Below are 16484 nucleotides of genomic sequence, written 5' to 3' on the forward strand. Positions count from 1 at the left end.
GAGTAAAAAAAGAATAAAAATTCTCTTGATACTATACAAATTAATGAAAAACACTGAAACAAATTCTTTGACAATTTAAATATGTTGTGAAAAATGAAAAAAATTAACTCTATTTCATAAAAAAAATATTAATTACAAAAATAGGGATAAGGGTCTGAAAAATACCCCTTTGGTCGAATTTGCTGTTGCGATACTAAACTTTCATGAGGACCTATTACCTCCCTAGACTATTTAATACTATATTTTAAACATATATTATTGCCCACGTGGACATAAAAAATAATGCAAAATTATAAATAGTAATGTGTCCACGTGGGAACATATATACCTTTAAAATACACTAATAAATAGTTTAGGGGGTAAAAAATGCGGTATTAAATAGTCTAGGGAGATAATAGGTCCTCATGAAAGTTTAGTATCGCAAACAACAAATCTGACCAAAGTTGGGGTATTTTTCAGACCCTTATCCCAAAAAAAATATCAATTTAAGTTTTAAAGTTAATTAACTATCTCTACTAATTTATTATAAAAATGTCCAATTAAAATGGAACACGTGTCCATATTAATCAGATTTTAATAACTTTTTTTCGTATCTCACATTCCTCTAAGAGAGTGAACACACTTCTATGTGCCACCTCAGCACAAAAGGGTGTGTCATTACACTTAAAAATAATTTTGGGGGGTAATAGCTCTCATGTATAGTTAAAGTGTGTCGTTGGAATTTCGTGTATAGTTGAGGGGGGTACTTGTGCATTTTTCGGGGTAAAGTGTCTTATTAAAGTCATGTCATGCATTTTTAAAGTGAGAAGATTTCACTTGATCTTGTTATTCAAAATTCAATATGTGTTCATCTAGTGGATGATTTAAAAATTAGCTAAATATAATGGATGCTAATGGTGCTAAGTGATTAAGTAATTTCTTACCAAGTATTTATGTAAATTTTAAGTCAATGAATCTCCATTTTGTGATTACATTGATTTGAGAGAAAGAGTAATATAACATCTTTTAAGAGATGGAATTATATCCATCAATTGAGTGAAGTTCGAAGTGAATTTGGTCAATTCTTTGACTAAAGATTTGGGAAAATATTGTTAAGTTGTATATCGAACATGATGGTAACCCAACTTATGTGATTGAAAATCTCATGAATAGGTTCATATGCATAATAACAAGTCATTATTTGATCTTCTGCACTATAAGCTTCTGTCCTGTCTGTCTGTGATCTATTATGATGTGCATTTAGTTAAAATGTGTAAGGAAAGAGAGGTTGAGTTGTAAACTCTTAATCTATTACCATATCCTTTATAGGTGGTGTATTGCTCTACTATTTACACTTGATGGATGGACCTATATATATGGGTGTGAATTGTGTCGCTTCTACGAACAGACACATTTCTAAAGCACTCATGACTACCAAGAAACGTACACGACTTCTTCATTTAAAACTGCGATAACAACAAAAATTATGCAAGTATAATGTGATAGAATAAGACTCTAAGCTTGCAAAAAAAGTTTTGGTCCCTGGAAGTTCTACACTTCACCATTTGTTCGGTTAGTTTAATCTTATTTTTTCTAGGTCTGATTCATAAGCTACAAGACTAGACTCGACACATTATTCATCTTTTGGAAACTCAACAATACTTATATTTTATATATAATATTGGGAGAAGGCACAAGTACCCCCCCCCCCTAGACTATGACCGAAATATCAAAGACACACCTTAACTAAACTAATGTCCTATTACCCCCGAACTCATTTTATATATAATATTGTACACCTTTTGGCTTATGTGGCACACCCCGTGACTCCATGCAGTTGAGGCGCGTGGGAGATATTTGGATGTCACATAAGCCAAAAAGGTATACAAAATTACAAAAAAAATAAGTTGGAGGGAGGGGGGGGGGNAAAAAAAAAAGGGGGGGGGGGGGGGGGGGGGGGGTGTAATAGGATCTTAGTTTAGTTAATGTGTGTGTCTCTGGAATTTGAGTCATAGTCTAGGGTGGTACTTCTACCTTTTCCCTATAATATTCATTAATTTTCGTTTTAAGATATATGGGAAATATTGATAAAATATCTTTATTATATTAAAAAGTATAAGACTAATCTTTGAGATTCTTTATATCTATTATTAGTGTTGATAAAAAGAATTAATTATATATTATTGTCTCATATTATATAGCCTTAATGGTATTCTATTAAAAAATGAAATACGGTTATTTTGGTTTAATATGATAGTGAATTAATTGTCTTTATTGCATTCATCAAATAGATTGTAAGCAGATTTGAAAGAATATTTGATAATTGGGTTAATAGCCTTTATTTTAATTACTAATCATTGAGGGTGTGTTTGGTACGAAGGAAAATGTTTTCCTGGAAAACAAGTTGATTTTTGACTTATTTTCTCATGTTTGGTTGGTGAATAGAAAATATTTTCCGGAAAAGATTTTTAGTGTTTGATTTTTGAATGATTTTTTCTTTTGAGAAATATCTTTTATTTTTACTAGGGTAGAAAATAATTTTTGAAATTGAAAAATATTTTTTCAAAACAAACTTAAATTTTTTTGGGGGTGGGGTGGAGGTGGATGGTAGGGGGTGGGTTGAGAATAGGGGTGAAAAATTAAAATTTTGAAGTTAAAAATATTTTTTAAAAACAAACTTAAATTTTTTCCTTCATACCAAACACACCCTGAATGTCATTTTGTGCAAGAATTGGAGCTCTCAATTTGTGATCTCTATGGGCGAATGTTGATAAAATATCGTTATTATATTAAAAAGTATAAGAAGAATCTTTGGGATTCTATTACATCTTCTGTTGGAAAGATTTTTGATGTTGCATACTTGATAATTGGTGAGATTTCGTAATCAGCCAGGCAACGAACCTTTAATAAAGAAATATATGAATTCATTATTTCAATTAAAGCACTATATGTATTGTGATTCGTTCCTAATGTGAAATATTTTGAATATAAATTTATGAAAAGTGTGTATTGTTTCCCCCTCATGACAAGCAAATCACAACTTACGGTGAGAAAAGAGTAAGTCATAGAATATCAGACTCGTTTATAATGATCACTAAAAAGCTAGGATTCCTAAGTGGTTTAACCAAGTATATGCGAAAATCTTTGTCAACAGTGAAGTAATCATAAGTTTTTCTTTTAAGAAGAGAAGTAAACAAGAGAAACAAAGCTTGAGCATTTATGAGAGGGAGATCCTAGCAAACATGAGGTGTTGTCGACATAGTGGAATAATCAAATTTATTTTATTTTGGAGTGAACTTCGAATTATGATTCTAATGGTAGTTTACTAATTTTAACGAGCTTCATATAAATTAGGGTAATATTGTTAAATTGTGTTATATAAAGAACTATTGAAGGGGGTTTTCATTGTAGCACACTGAAAACATCTTTCAATTTGGGCTTCAGGTATGATTTTGTCTCTGCCTTTATTAGTGATTTTAGTCTTGTCGATATGAGAATATTATGATGAACCAATGATCAGCTAATTGAATAGGATAATCATTAATAACATATAAATGAAATATGATAGTTGATTTCAAAATTTGTCAACAGTGAAGTAATCATAAGTTTTCTTTAAGAAGAGAAGTAAACAAGAGAAACAAAGCTTGAGCATTTATGAGAGGGAGATCCTAGCAAACATGAGGTGTTGTCGACATAGTGGAATAATCAAATTTATTTTATTTTGGAGTGAACTTCGAATTATGATTCTAATGGTAGTTTACTAATTTTAACGAGCTTCATATAAATTAGGGTAATATTGTTAAATTGTGTTATATAAAGAACTACTCAAGGGGGTTTTCATTGTAGCACACTGAAAACATCTTTCAATTTGAGCTTCAGGTATGATTTTGTCTCTGCCTTTATTAGTGATTTTAGTCTTGTCGATATGAGAATATTATGATGAACCAATGATCAGCTAATTGAATAGGATAATCATTAATAACATATAAATGAAATATGATAGTTGATTTCAAAATTTGTTGCTTAATTGAGCACTACAAAAAACCCCTGAATTGCCAACAAAATTATCGATTGGTAAATTGATTAAATTGGTTAACAAATGAATTTTCCAACTGAATACCAACTAAGGTTTATCCATTGTTAAAAAGCTTGTCACTAATTTTTACCAACCCATTTCAGTTAGTTGGTAAAAATACAGACTAAAATTCAGTTGGTAAACACATAAACAACTTGTTGGCAATTGTTGAAATGTAGCCTTCGAATTTTCGTTGGTAAATTCACCAACCAATTTTCGGTTGGAATATTGTAAGTTTACTAACGAAGAGCAAAAGAGTTAGTAAATTTGGTCCTTCATCATTCAATTTTGTTAGTGATATGTTGACAAATATACTAAAATAAAATAAAATGTTGTTACTATTCCGTTAGCAATTATATAACAGATAACAACTTGGTTGGTAAGTTCGATAGTAAATTCACCAAAATGCATTGGTAATCAATTAGCAATTTCAGTTAAGAAAACAAATGTGTTGGTATTTCATTAGTAAATTACTAACGAATTTTAAATTTGTAAGTAAGTATGACTATCTACTTTTGTAACTTACGTTACTAATTGGTTAGTATTTTAGAAACACAAAAAGTTCAATACTAATTCGTTAGGAAGCTTACTAACTGATTGTTAATTTGTTGGTAATGTATATCATTTATGTTCAATATTTGGTCTGTTATTGATTTGTAATGTTTATTGCCATATTATTGACTAAATGCTAATTCGATAGTAAAGTTTCACTTTATATATTTATATTAATCAATAGCTTTTATGAATCTTAAAAAGTCTGGAAACATACAGTGATTTTTTGATAAATTATAACTTGAATAAACAATGCAAAACCAAAGAAGAGGAGTTCAAAATAAATACAGAAACAGGCAATGCAAAACCTAAGATGAAGAGTTCAAAATAAATCCAAATAAGGAAAAAAACAATGCAAAATATAAGATGAAGAGTTCAAAATAAATCCAAATACGGAACAAACAATGCAAAATCTACTTAGGATAGTTTGAAAATTTAAATGACTCATATCATTATTTGATAATGGGTCATATCTAAGCTAAGGTGGTGTACCAGTTGGAGGTGTACCAGTGGGCAGTGGGCAGTGTACTGGGGTGGTTTAGGCAGCCCAGCTATGAGGATGGGCAAACGTTCATGGAGAATCTTATCAACTTGCTCTTGCATTTCTAGTTGCATTTCATTTTTCATTTCTTCACGCAATTCATGTCGTATCTCTTCTCTCATCTCTTGCTTCATCTCCTCCTTTATTTCTTGAACATATTCCTTCACTCGAGCATCAAAACTACAATCTTGAGGTTGAGTAGTTGAAGCAGACGATGAACCAATGTTCTGATAGAATACTGCTTGAGAACCAAGACCATATATACACGCCTTCTTAACCCCACCCACTTCATCCATGTAAATCTTTGAAAACTCTACTGTCGGAGACTCACCAGATTCATCTTCAAGTTGAGATGCAGATGTGATCTTAGACATTACAGCATCCTGAAAAACAAAATATATGATATTATGTTAAGAAAAAATGAATAGCGATTATAAACATACAAGACAATTGATATCAGTCGACAATCTTTGTCCCTGACAATACCTCCTCCACCACACTTATCATTTCTACAATTGCAATTAGCATTTATTTTGACACGCCTACCTGTAGTTCAAATTCAGTGTACAAAATTAGTCTTCTCGACACTAATCTATCTTTCCAAATTACAAATTATCTCCTCCCAATTGTGTCCCAAGTTGATCTTTTAGAACTTGCATTTTCTACTTCATTTAGAGTAAAAGAAATGTTGGTTAACTTCTTGACATACATCTTCTCAGTACCATACGTTATCCCACATCTTACCCTCCAAATTTTCCAAGTAGTAATGATAGGAATAATTTAGAGATCAAAGCAATCAAAGAATCATGGCTCCTAATATTTAATCAGTTAACTAAAATTTGTATGTAGGGAAGTTTACCAATGAATACCAAACACGCTACGTACGATTTTCTATAGTTTCTGGACAAGCACACAACTATAGAAAAAATGTTCCATTCCATAGCAGGTGAGGAGAAACAACAACATCCAGAAGATTGGTTAATCCCCATCTTGATAATCCTATTATTTGTGGGTAATCTGTCCCTCAAAGCTCTCCAAACAATAACACATTTTAAAAGGCACCCTTTTTCCAGGTCATGGAGTTCAATCCGTATTTGATAAAATTCTCTCTTAAGAAGCTACCAGGTTGAGGCTCAAACCACTGAAAAAGAACCTTTCACATCAATGAACCAAACAGGAATATCAGGCTTAGTAGAATTCAACGATATTATAATAAATTAGGCGAGTTGGTTAAACAAAAGGGTATTTGAGACGGTAAAGTGTTGGGTTTTATTTGCCCTGAATTTCTTACCATAATTAGGTTTTTATTTTTAGGAAAAGGTTTTGGATCGGCTAGTCCTTTTCTTGTAGGAAAAGGTTTAGGACTCTATAAATAGAGGCTTGTTCCTTCTAACTTAATCAGCATTCACAATATAATCTTAAGGGCTTTGAGAGTTTAGGTTAGGGGGAGAATTTGTGGGTCACAAGCTTGATACGTTATCACTTGTGTGAACCTCCCATGTATTCCGAGTGAATTGGTTGAAGTTGTTTCTCTCTATATTTTGTACTCTCATGTTTATATAAGGGATTTATCATCTCCTTTGTGGACGTAGGTCAATTGACTGAACCACGTTAAATATTTGTGTCTTTCGGTATATTTCTCGTTTGTCTTCTTACTCGTGGTCTTTCAAGGTTTTCTTTACTAGCTTCTGCATTACACCTGCTTATTTTGGTCATAACAAGTGGTATCAGAGCCAGATTCAGTGGTTCGATAATCGATGATTGAACCAGGTTAGAAAGATGGTGTTCATCTTGGCGGGCATAGTTCTAGCCGCAACCTTTTTAACAGTAATGAAGATTTTTGTTGGAGAAATTGTTTCAGAGAGATTCTCTGTGTTGATACATAGATTTGATGAAGGAGATTATGGAGAGGAGAAGCAGGCTGTTGAAGATTATGTGAAGAAGGTGGACAAATTTATTTTGTCAGAAATTCAAGTCAAGGGGGAGATTTGTTGGGTTTTATTTACCCTGAATTTCTTACCATAAATAGGTTTTCCTTTTTAGGAAAAAGGTTTTTGGATTGGCTAGTCCTTTTCTTGTAAGAAAATGTTTAGGACTCTATAAATAGAGGCTTGTTCCTTCTAACTGAATCAGCATTCACAATGTAGTCTTAAGGGCTTTGAGAGTTTAGGTTAGGGGGAGAATTTGTGGGTCACAAGCTTGATACGTTATCACTTGTGTGAACCTCCCATGTATTCCGAGTGAATTGGCTGAACTTGTTTCTCTCTATATTTTGTACTCTCATGTTTATATAGTGGATTGCCCATCTCCTTTGTGGACGTAGGTCGATTGACCGAACCACATTAAATCTTTGTGTCTTTTGGTATATTTCTCGTTTGTCTTCTTACTCGTGGTCTTTCGAGGTTTGCTTTACTAGCTTCCGCATTACACCTGCTTATTTCGGTCATAACATAAAGACCATACACTAAAAGTAATTGAAGATAGAGCTAGTTGCAGCTACATGGGGACCTATTGTTTATGATAAAATAAAGCTAGTGACTGCGACTTGAAAGGTTAGGAATGGGCAATTTTTAAAAAGAAATTGTAAATACGAAAGGAAGTGTGCATTGCATTTGTCTTGAGTATATTTTTATGGTTCACAGTAACATACTTCTCTGCATTAATTTGTAATAACAAAGATCCCCTCTAATACTTATAGAGATGCAACATAAGGTCAGATGAATCTGCTAAGGAAAAGAAGGAGGATAACAAGGAATATCACATATGAATGGCAATCCAATCGACATATACATGAATATACTCAACAGGAACAATAAATTTTACAGAAGTCACATGCAACCTTCTCGAGTACACTCCAAGTCCCACAACAAAGTCCAAGAAAAGAGAAGAGTTCAATGCCTACTAGTAGAATTGGAAGCCCACCCCTGAATTCGGTAAACTTCCCTATTCTTTGTAAACCTACACCTACTAAGAATAGCTTTGAAAAGTTGGACAGTGGAATTGAGGAGTCTCATAACATACTCCCACTCCCTGATAGAGGTGGGTTCCAAAGTGCATCTCTATGAAATGGTTATGTTGGAATACAAAAGGTGCCAATAAAATGTATAAGCAGAAAGCGTTAAAGCACTATATCTATAGTAATCATATTAACCTAGTACGCTTAGTAGAGATTCGAGGGAAAATTCATAAAAGTAATAGGATCTTCAATAACTTGACTTCAAATAAGGGTAGCCTGCATAATTATCAGAAGGCAACAAATGAGCGGGTATACATCTTATGGAACCCCCAATGGTACGACGTTATCTTGATTGAAAAGGAGGCGCAATTCATTCATTGCTTAGTTAAAGGAAGAATTGATGGATCTGAAGTCGTGGTCACCATAATCGATGGTTATAATAGCTTGGAACAAAGAAAGTCAATGCGGGTGAATCTACAGTAAATTGGCCAATTTATGAATAAACCTTGGTTGCTATGGGTTGATTTCAATGTTGTACTCTCACCAAATGACACACTAATGGGGATCACATGACTCAGGGTGAAACACAAGATTTCTCAGACTGTATACAACAATTATCTCTCAGCGAACTACCATGAAAAGGAGAAATTTTCACATGGAAAACAAACTATCAGAGGCAAATAGAATATGGAGTATGTTGGACAGGACTCTTGGTAATTTTGACTGGATGATTATCTAAGGACATGTGTGAATGGAGTAGGACTTGCCAATGATTTTTGATCACTCTCCCATGATTCTTAAGTTTCATGCAGCACCTTAGATGAAAAAAAATTCCTTTCTGATTTTTCAATGTCCTAGCTGACCATGAAAAATTCTTACCTATGGTTAGTGAAGTACAGAGACAACAAAAAAATCACAGGAGGATGAAAAATGTATGGTTTAAGCTGAGGGCACTAAAGCCACAACTCAAAAGGTTGCATAGTAGAGAATTTCAGAATATAAGCCAACAAATTGATAGTGCCAGGGGAGGATTGAAGATAGTTCAAGAACACTTGAGTATGCAGTATAGTAATGGGCTAATAATTGAAGAAAATGCCCTCTTATTGAATTTGGAGAAGTGGTTTTTGATAGAGGAGAGCATCTTGTAGCAAAAGTCTAGGGCGAGGTGGATTAAGCTTGGAGATTCCAACACAAAGCATTTCTCTGCAGTGATGAAGCTAAGTGCTCAGAGGAAACAAATATCTGAAATTATGTCTTTATCAGGAACCAAGCGTACCACTCTTGAGGATGCACAAACTGAAATTGTTACTTTTACAAGAGTCTTATGGGTTCTGCAACTCTTAGCTACAAGAAGTAGACAAATCGATTATGAGAAGGGGACCTACACTTACTCTAGAAAAACAAACTACTCTATGTGCTGAAGTTACCGACCAAGAGATTATAGATAGTCTCGGTTGCATTGATAAAGTAGGACCAGTAATCCACAAGGATGTTTTGTTAGCTGTTAAAGAGTTCTTTCACACTAGAAAGTTATACAGAGCCATCAACTGCACTACTACGATATTAACTTCCCTCATTGTTAATCTCTAATATTATAACCATGTGTTTAATGTTTGGGATAAACATGATGGATGAAGATTAAGCAAATCATCAACAAAAATTAAGAAAGATAATCAGTAATGTTTGGCATTACTTACATATGTTCTCTTAGACTTCAGATCCACAAACTCATCATTTCCTTTGGTATGTGTCTTCTTCAAAAGTTCATGCGGATAAGGTGGTCGTCCAAGAACATTCGCCTAAAATTGAAATCACATCTATTAAAGTTATTACATAAGGAATAACTCTAAAATAACTATAACTTGACAAAATGAAAATAATTGTACCAGTTGTCTTGCATGCTCTCGGTGAATCCGGGAGCCTCCAGTATGGCGCGAGGGACCAGATCCTTCACCACATTTCTCACTTGGTCAATTTTTGGAACATTGTGCAGATTTAGCCTTAAAATCCTCAGTATCATAGTGAGGCTTCCAGCTCTCCCAAATAGATTTTGGGATACTTTTTCGTTTCTCCTCAGAGGATCTTGCTTCACATAACATACCCCTGTATTGTATTGAACATTTTTTCATGAAATGATCCTTTATGGAACCTTCAATTGTAATATTCCAATGGAATCGCTTCTATTTAAGAATATAGAGAAAAATATCACATATATTGATATAACAGAAATTCTAAATGAATATAATACATTAATAAAATGATAGAAAAATGGAATTTATGGGTATAATGAGTACATGAATATTATATTAGAAGGAGACACAATCAGGTATCAAAAGATGTACCAAAAAAAGTATCATGGGTGTTGAAAAAGGCTTGGAAAGGAAGGAAGTATATTGAAGAAGCTCGAATGTACATGGCTGAACTAGGAAGTAAGGCAAAGTTCTCTGTTAGGAAATTATATATGAAGCTTAAGAGGAAATTATCAAAAGTCTCATGCAGGAGGTTAAGTTGCAATATCAGTGGTCCACCTAAATGGACCTTCATTTTGTACTTGGCTATATTGGGATGATTACACACTATAAATAGATTTCTTGGATAGGGCATTGTTGATCATATGAGTTGTCCAATGTCCGGAGATGCAAATGAAACTATAGAGCACTTGTTTTTTCAATGAAGTCCTCCCACAACGTATGGACTATGGGAAGGAGGGATGAAGTAGAATGGGTGAGTAACTTAATGAAAGGAAAGAGTCCCGAAGCAGATATATATAGAACTGTCTTGGCTGGTAGTGTATATCATATTTGAATGGAAAGGAATCAACGTGTTTTCAAAGGTACACAAAGACGACCTGAAGTTTAGTTAGGCAAGTTATCCAAGAGGTGTTTCAAAAGAGTAATAACAATAGGAAATTGACTGCATTGTTAGAAATTATGAATTTGTATCCCTAAATATTTTCTCTTTTTCTAGATGTAGCAGATGAAGCAACCTAAGTTTATCTTTTAGCTAGTTGTAGTGGTTCTATTTCATCAGCTATGTTTTTATTTTGTCCTTGTTTGAGCTGTACGGTTTTACTTTTGTAACAAAATCAATAGTTACAAAAAAAAATAAAAAATAGTATGGTTTACCTTAAACTCCTCCCAGTAGAAGTCCTTAATCTCTGGTGTAACTGACTTCCAATCATGTCCTTCAGGATCCAATTTTCCTTAAAGATATTTGTGATCGCCAGAGATACATTGTTACTTGGCTCCAAACTTGTATATATATAACAAGTAATTATTTCAATACTCAATTTTATTTATGTACATCAAGCAGTGTTTAGAGTGTATTATCAGTTTCTTTAGCGACAATATAAGATCTAAAAGTGGTTGAGGCAGTAAGGAAGAAAAATGACACTTATGAAAGTGTTATCAAAGAGACAAGGATTATATATAAATCATATCTTGAAATGACTAGCTGGGAGGAGCCAATACTGAGCTTGGATTCAATACATAGATTCAGATCTAAGCTTAATCTAGAACAAGTAAAAAAAAGTTGTAGTATGAAATCTAATGATAAACTGCAAAGATAAGAAAAACTTCAGGGAATGAGGACTGTTGATATCAAAGAAATGTCACACCATACACACTAATATTAAACAAGATTCTAAAAATGCACCATGTAGTTGATGTCTACCATGAAAATCCGCTACAGGGTGGGAGTAAAATAAAAGATAATTATCGATTAGAAAAACACGCTCAGGTATGTAATTTCCAAACTTAGAAGTGTTATTTCATTATACAAGAAGTATCTACGACTAATAGAAGCAAAACATGAACTAAAATGTCACTTCAAAAATCAACATGTTCTGCAGTTCATGTTCTCAGTTATGAAATAATCATTTCCTGCAAATAACAAGAAAACAGCTTCTTGAGTTTATCCGATAAGTACCTCAAATTCAGACGTAGAATTCAGTGAGCAAAGAAAATTATAGAGGATTTCACAAATTCCTACCAATATTAGTCTCTTAGTAAGATAGGATCTAGTGGGAAAATAAGAAACATATTAGCTGAAAGCAATTCATGAATTGAAAAATAAGTCAACAAAATAATGCAAGTTAAATGACAATATTTGCAATTATTGGGATTCATCAAGGAAAATCGAACTAGCAAAATAAAGTACTCCCCACTTATCGAAGTTGACAATAATTTGGTTGGACATTTTATTATCTTTCTTGAACAAATACCAAGTATATAGATATTATATTTTTTCTCATCAAAACAACACTACATCTATGTAAATTGACATGTCCTAACTCAAGGCAAGAGCTTAAAAGTTGATCACCAATAAAAGCAAAGTAAACAATAAATTTGCCACACAATCTGAACATGTAGGTCAAGAGCAAAAGTTCTGGGGAACTGCACATGGGGAATTCTGGTGCCCCATTCTATAAATATGATTCCTTACCATATGATGTTGCCACATTCAACTATTGCTTCTTATATATGAGAAGTGTAGACAGTAGTGAACAAGCTACTTTCTTCAAGAATGATTTTTTTTGTATTGATTTAAAAACACCTCAATTTGTAATTCATTCTCCATTAATACAATTTAAGAAAATCAACAGAACTTCTAAACATTTATAAAAAAAAAGTATGGAAGAAAATCAACATATCTTATTTTCTTGCCTGAAGCAAAACAATGTAAATGAAACAATGTTGTACACTTACCGTCCCATGACGATTTCACTTGGGATGCGGGTACCATCAGTTGTATTTGACGAAGTTGTGGATACAATGTCATTCCTTGGTATTTCGATCCCCACAGATGAAGATGGTCCCGATATGTTGACTGCAACTGAATCTGGCATAACTGGTGTTGGCAGTTCAGGCAATGGTGGTGCTTGATCACGTGCCAAACTCGACATTAGAGGAGATGCCACTGGATCTGCTGTCCTTTTTCCAGAATATCTACTACATCCACCCCCTAGGTGCCATATCTGCAATTTCAAAGTTAAATGTGGATGAAATAATATCATAATGATTGAATCATGATTGATCTAATTATAACAAGAATAAATAGTTAGTTGATATATCACTTCAAGAACAAGATCCCTCTGAAAATTTAACAAAAAACGTGTTAATCTAGTTAGCAGATAAATTTATAAACACTTCTATAAATAAAATAATCTCATCACTATTCCAAACATAGATCTAGAATCAGTCTGGGAATAGTTGTTCAAACAAAACCACCAGGAGAACTATTAAAATAAAATAAGTATACTGGTAAAAGAGACGAAATATAAAATCAACTTATATACGACATTTTAGTAACTCTAACTCCTATATTTGAAGAGATTGGAGAACTTTGACTCTATTCACTGCCACTTTCATAGTACGCCTCTTCATTCTCATTTTCATCATCTGATTCTGATTCTAATTCATCATGAAATCTGTCTCATCATCTAAATTATCATCCTCGTCTCTTAAGTTTATGAATTCGCCATTTGGTACCGGACAATAGTTTCACTATCAGACACCACATCAAATCTTAAACCATCTTCATCACATTGGAAAGGCTCTGCAACATCTACTAAAGGGGACACTAAAGATGATGGAGGCATATCCACAATACCCCGAGCTTTTGTTTTGCACACAGCCCACTAATCACTCTTATCACGTCGTAAGCTAGGATAAGTAGCATAATACACTTGAGCCGCTTGCATTGCCAAAACAAATGGTTCGTACTTCTTCAATTTTCTTCTATGATTGATATCCACATAAGCGTCAATTTCTGCAGATCCGACTGGAAAAAATGTTCTCCATGATAGTTGAACATATATTTGAGGCAACTTTGTCAGGGTTACTCTTTATTTATGAAGGTAAAGTATACTTCCTATATGTTTTTAGTTTGCAATTTCTGGGAAGTTGTCTAGCCAGACTTGAATCATTTTTAGCATGCAAAACGGTATCTATATAAATGTTTCTTTTGAATTCAATTGGGAGGTTATCCTGGAGAAGCTCCAATTTAATGCACACAACTTTATCAATAGGGTCCTACACAGAGAAGGAAAACATCTTTCTACCAAGTGATGATAAGAGAAACATCAAAAGGTCAAGCCTCTATCCAAAAGTGAGGTTTAGATGGAACTATTTTTGTGTTGTCTAATTGTAGGACCTACAGTTGAGCTTTGACAGGACTTTTAAATTGACACAATTGATATATAGTGTAACTTATATTATCTTTTTATACATTTCTAACTATTTTTGTGTTGTCTAATTGTAGGAAGCATCTTCTTTAGTTTTGTGACTTTTGATACTGAAAATAAAGAAACTTTCTGGGGTTGCCAATTGGTACAACAACTTTGTTCAGTAGGGAGCCCTATTATAGGGAAATAAAGACTCAAATATGATACACAAGTTATTCAACTTTTTTGCCCCTCATAGTTTCAGTTTTACAGGTAATCTGCCACTTTCTATTAAGTTTTTTTGTGCCATCAGGAAGAGTTGATCGTCAGAAGAAAAGCTAGCAGCTTGTACTAGGGTGTTTTATGAGGTGCTCGAGTAATCCACCCCATCTTTCTATTCAAACTATTGTCTATCATCAAGTAAATAGATTTTATATAACTTGTTTTGTTTGAAATTAACTAATAACATTATAATTTGTATGTTGTAAAGCTTATATTGTCATATTCTTGTGCTCAATTAACTTAAATGTTTTAACTTTTTCATTGCCAGTTAGAATTTGGCGACGGTATAGAAAAACTTCTTAAAATGCGACAAAGTTGTTTGGTGCTGGACTGGTACTCAGAGGGAGCAGATAACACTATGAATTAACTTGATATTTTGTGCTATAGTTTGGTGGTCCTTGTGAATATTCCCTTGATAATTTATGTACTAAATTTTTGTTCTTTTGTAGTGGGTAGAACTAACTTTGCACCTTGTACAGTTCTTTTGATTTAGAAATTTATAGTAGCCATGACAATGAATAATTCCTACTCCTATACATTTATGTCGATGTAAAAGAAAGCTCATATTTTTCATATGAAAGGTATTCTTTGGTGTAAATTTAAGTATTTGCTCAGCATACTTTTGCATTAATCTATATCTATAGTTGCAATATATTGATAATGTTGTTTATAATTATGTATCTTCATGCATCCATCACATAAAAATATAAGATGTTGGGCACGGGCCATGCCCTTCTAGTATATATATATGTGATAGTGACGTTTATGTTATTGCTGTGCTAGTACTGCTAATAAGTTGTCATCCAATAATTAAGTTATGCTTAGTGGGTTTTTAAAAATAAAATAAAAATAAAAAATATATATATTCATGGAAGCATGAAAATATAATTAAACGCTTTGATGTAAAAACATTGGCTTCTATATTTTATATTATATAGATGAACTATCATATCATCATATCATATCATATATTACTATAAGTGGGAACAAAAAAAGTTAAAAGTTGAATTACGGTTTACCCCTAGTATAAATTAAAATGTTATAAAAATATTTAACTATTTAATTTAAATATTAAATTGTATCTATTTTTAATAAAAATGTTAATGACTTTTGCACTTCCTTAGATTAATCCTAATTAAATAACTAATTTAATAATATTTATCATCTATAATCTATATGTATATTAAATTTAATCATCATATCATATATCATATTATATATTATATTATTATTATATTAAAAGTGGAAAGCACCAAAATGCAAAGTTGGATTACCATTTTATCCCTACACTAAATTATTTTTTATATAAACTAATTAATTAAATATAATATATTTCTAAAAAAAATTAAATGACCATTTTTCATTTACTAAATTAACATTGCTCTTCTAATAACTTGTGCTTAGAAACTAAATTATTACGCAATCATTAATGTTTCAATGCACAAAAAACATTAACAGATCTTTTTTAGGAATTTCAAAGGATATTTTGAAATTTACAAGCAATTTAATATGGTTCATGTATTAGAAAAAAGTCACGTTATTACTGGATGAATACCCCTTCTATCTCTTCTGTAAATATTTTACTTTCCGGGGCTAGTTCTATTCCTGACATTTTCCAATATAATACTAATGATTTATCTATATTTCTGTCATTTATTGCTACGGAGTAGTTAGCACTTATTATAAATTTAAATTTTTGGTATATGAGGTTACAAAAACTGATAACGACAAATTAGATCAATTAATAGATAATATATCTAAAATAGAATATAAATATATTCAATACTTAAAGAAACAATGAATAACGAGAATGAAGAATATAGACAAAAACTTAACGAAATAATTATAGCAAAAAGACAAGAATTGAGACATAGGCAAAATAGACTTAATAGTAATATATTTGCAGGAATTTGTAAAAAATCTATAACAGCACAGA

General features: G+C 32.4%; 2 protein-coding genes across 2 annotated transcripts; both read right to left on the reverse strand.

Moving 5' to 3' along the window:
• Positions 1 to 5050: 5050 nt before the first annotated feature.
• LOC107060607 (uncharacterized) lies at positions 5051 to 5863 on the reverse strand. The gene is made up of 2 exons (XM_015308670.1): positions 5634 to 5863; positions 5051 to 5530 (listed from the first exon to the last, which is right to left on the reverse strand). The coding sequence occupies exons 1-2, from the start codon at positions 5673 to 5675 to the stop codon at positions 5051 to 5053; spliced, it is 522 nt and encodes a 173-aa protein (XP_015164156.1). The 5' UTR covers positions 5676 to 5863.
• A 4334-nt stretch (positions 5864 to 10197) lies between these two features.
• On the reverse strand, positions 10198 to 13180 carry LOC102592264 (uncharacterized). Its single transcript, XM_015305995.1, has 3 exons — positions 12810 to 13180; positions 11229 to 11354; positions 10198 to 10283 (listed from the first exon to the last, which is right to left on the reverse strand). The coding sequence occupies exons 1-3, from the start codon at positions 13115 to 13117 to the stop codon at positions 10244 to 10246; spliced, it is 474 nt and encodes a 157-aa protein (XP_015161481.1). The 5' UTR covers positions 13118 to 13180; the 3' UTR covers positions 10198 to 10243.
• Between the last annotated feature and the right edge of the window lie 3304 nt (positions 13181 to 16484).

Source organism: Solanum tuberosum, unplaced genomic scaffold (genome assembly GCF_000226075.1).
Source record: "Solanum tuberosum cultivar DM 1-3 516 R44 unplaced genomic scaffold, SolTub_3.0 scf00001, whole genome shotgun sequence".
NCBI lineage: Eukaryota > Viridiplantae > Streptophyta > Magnoliopsida > Solanales > Solanaceae > Solanum > Solanum tuberosum.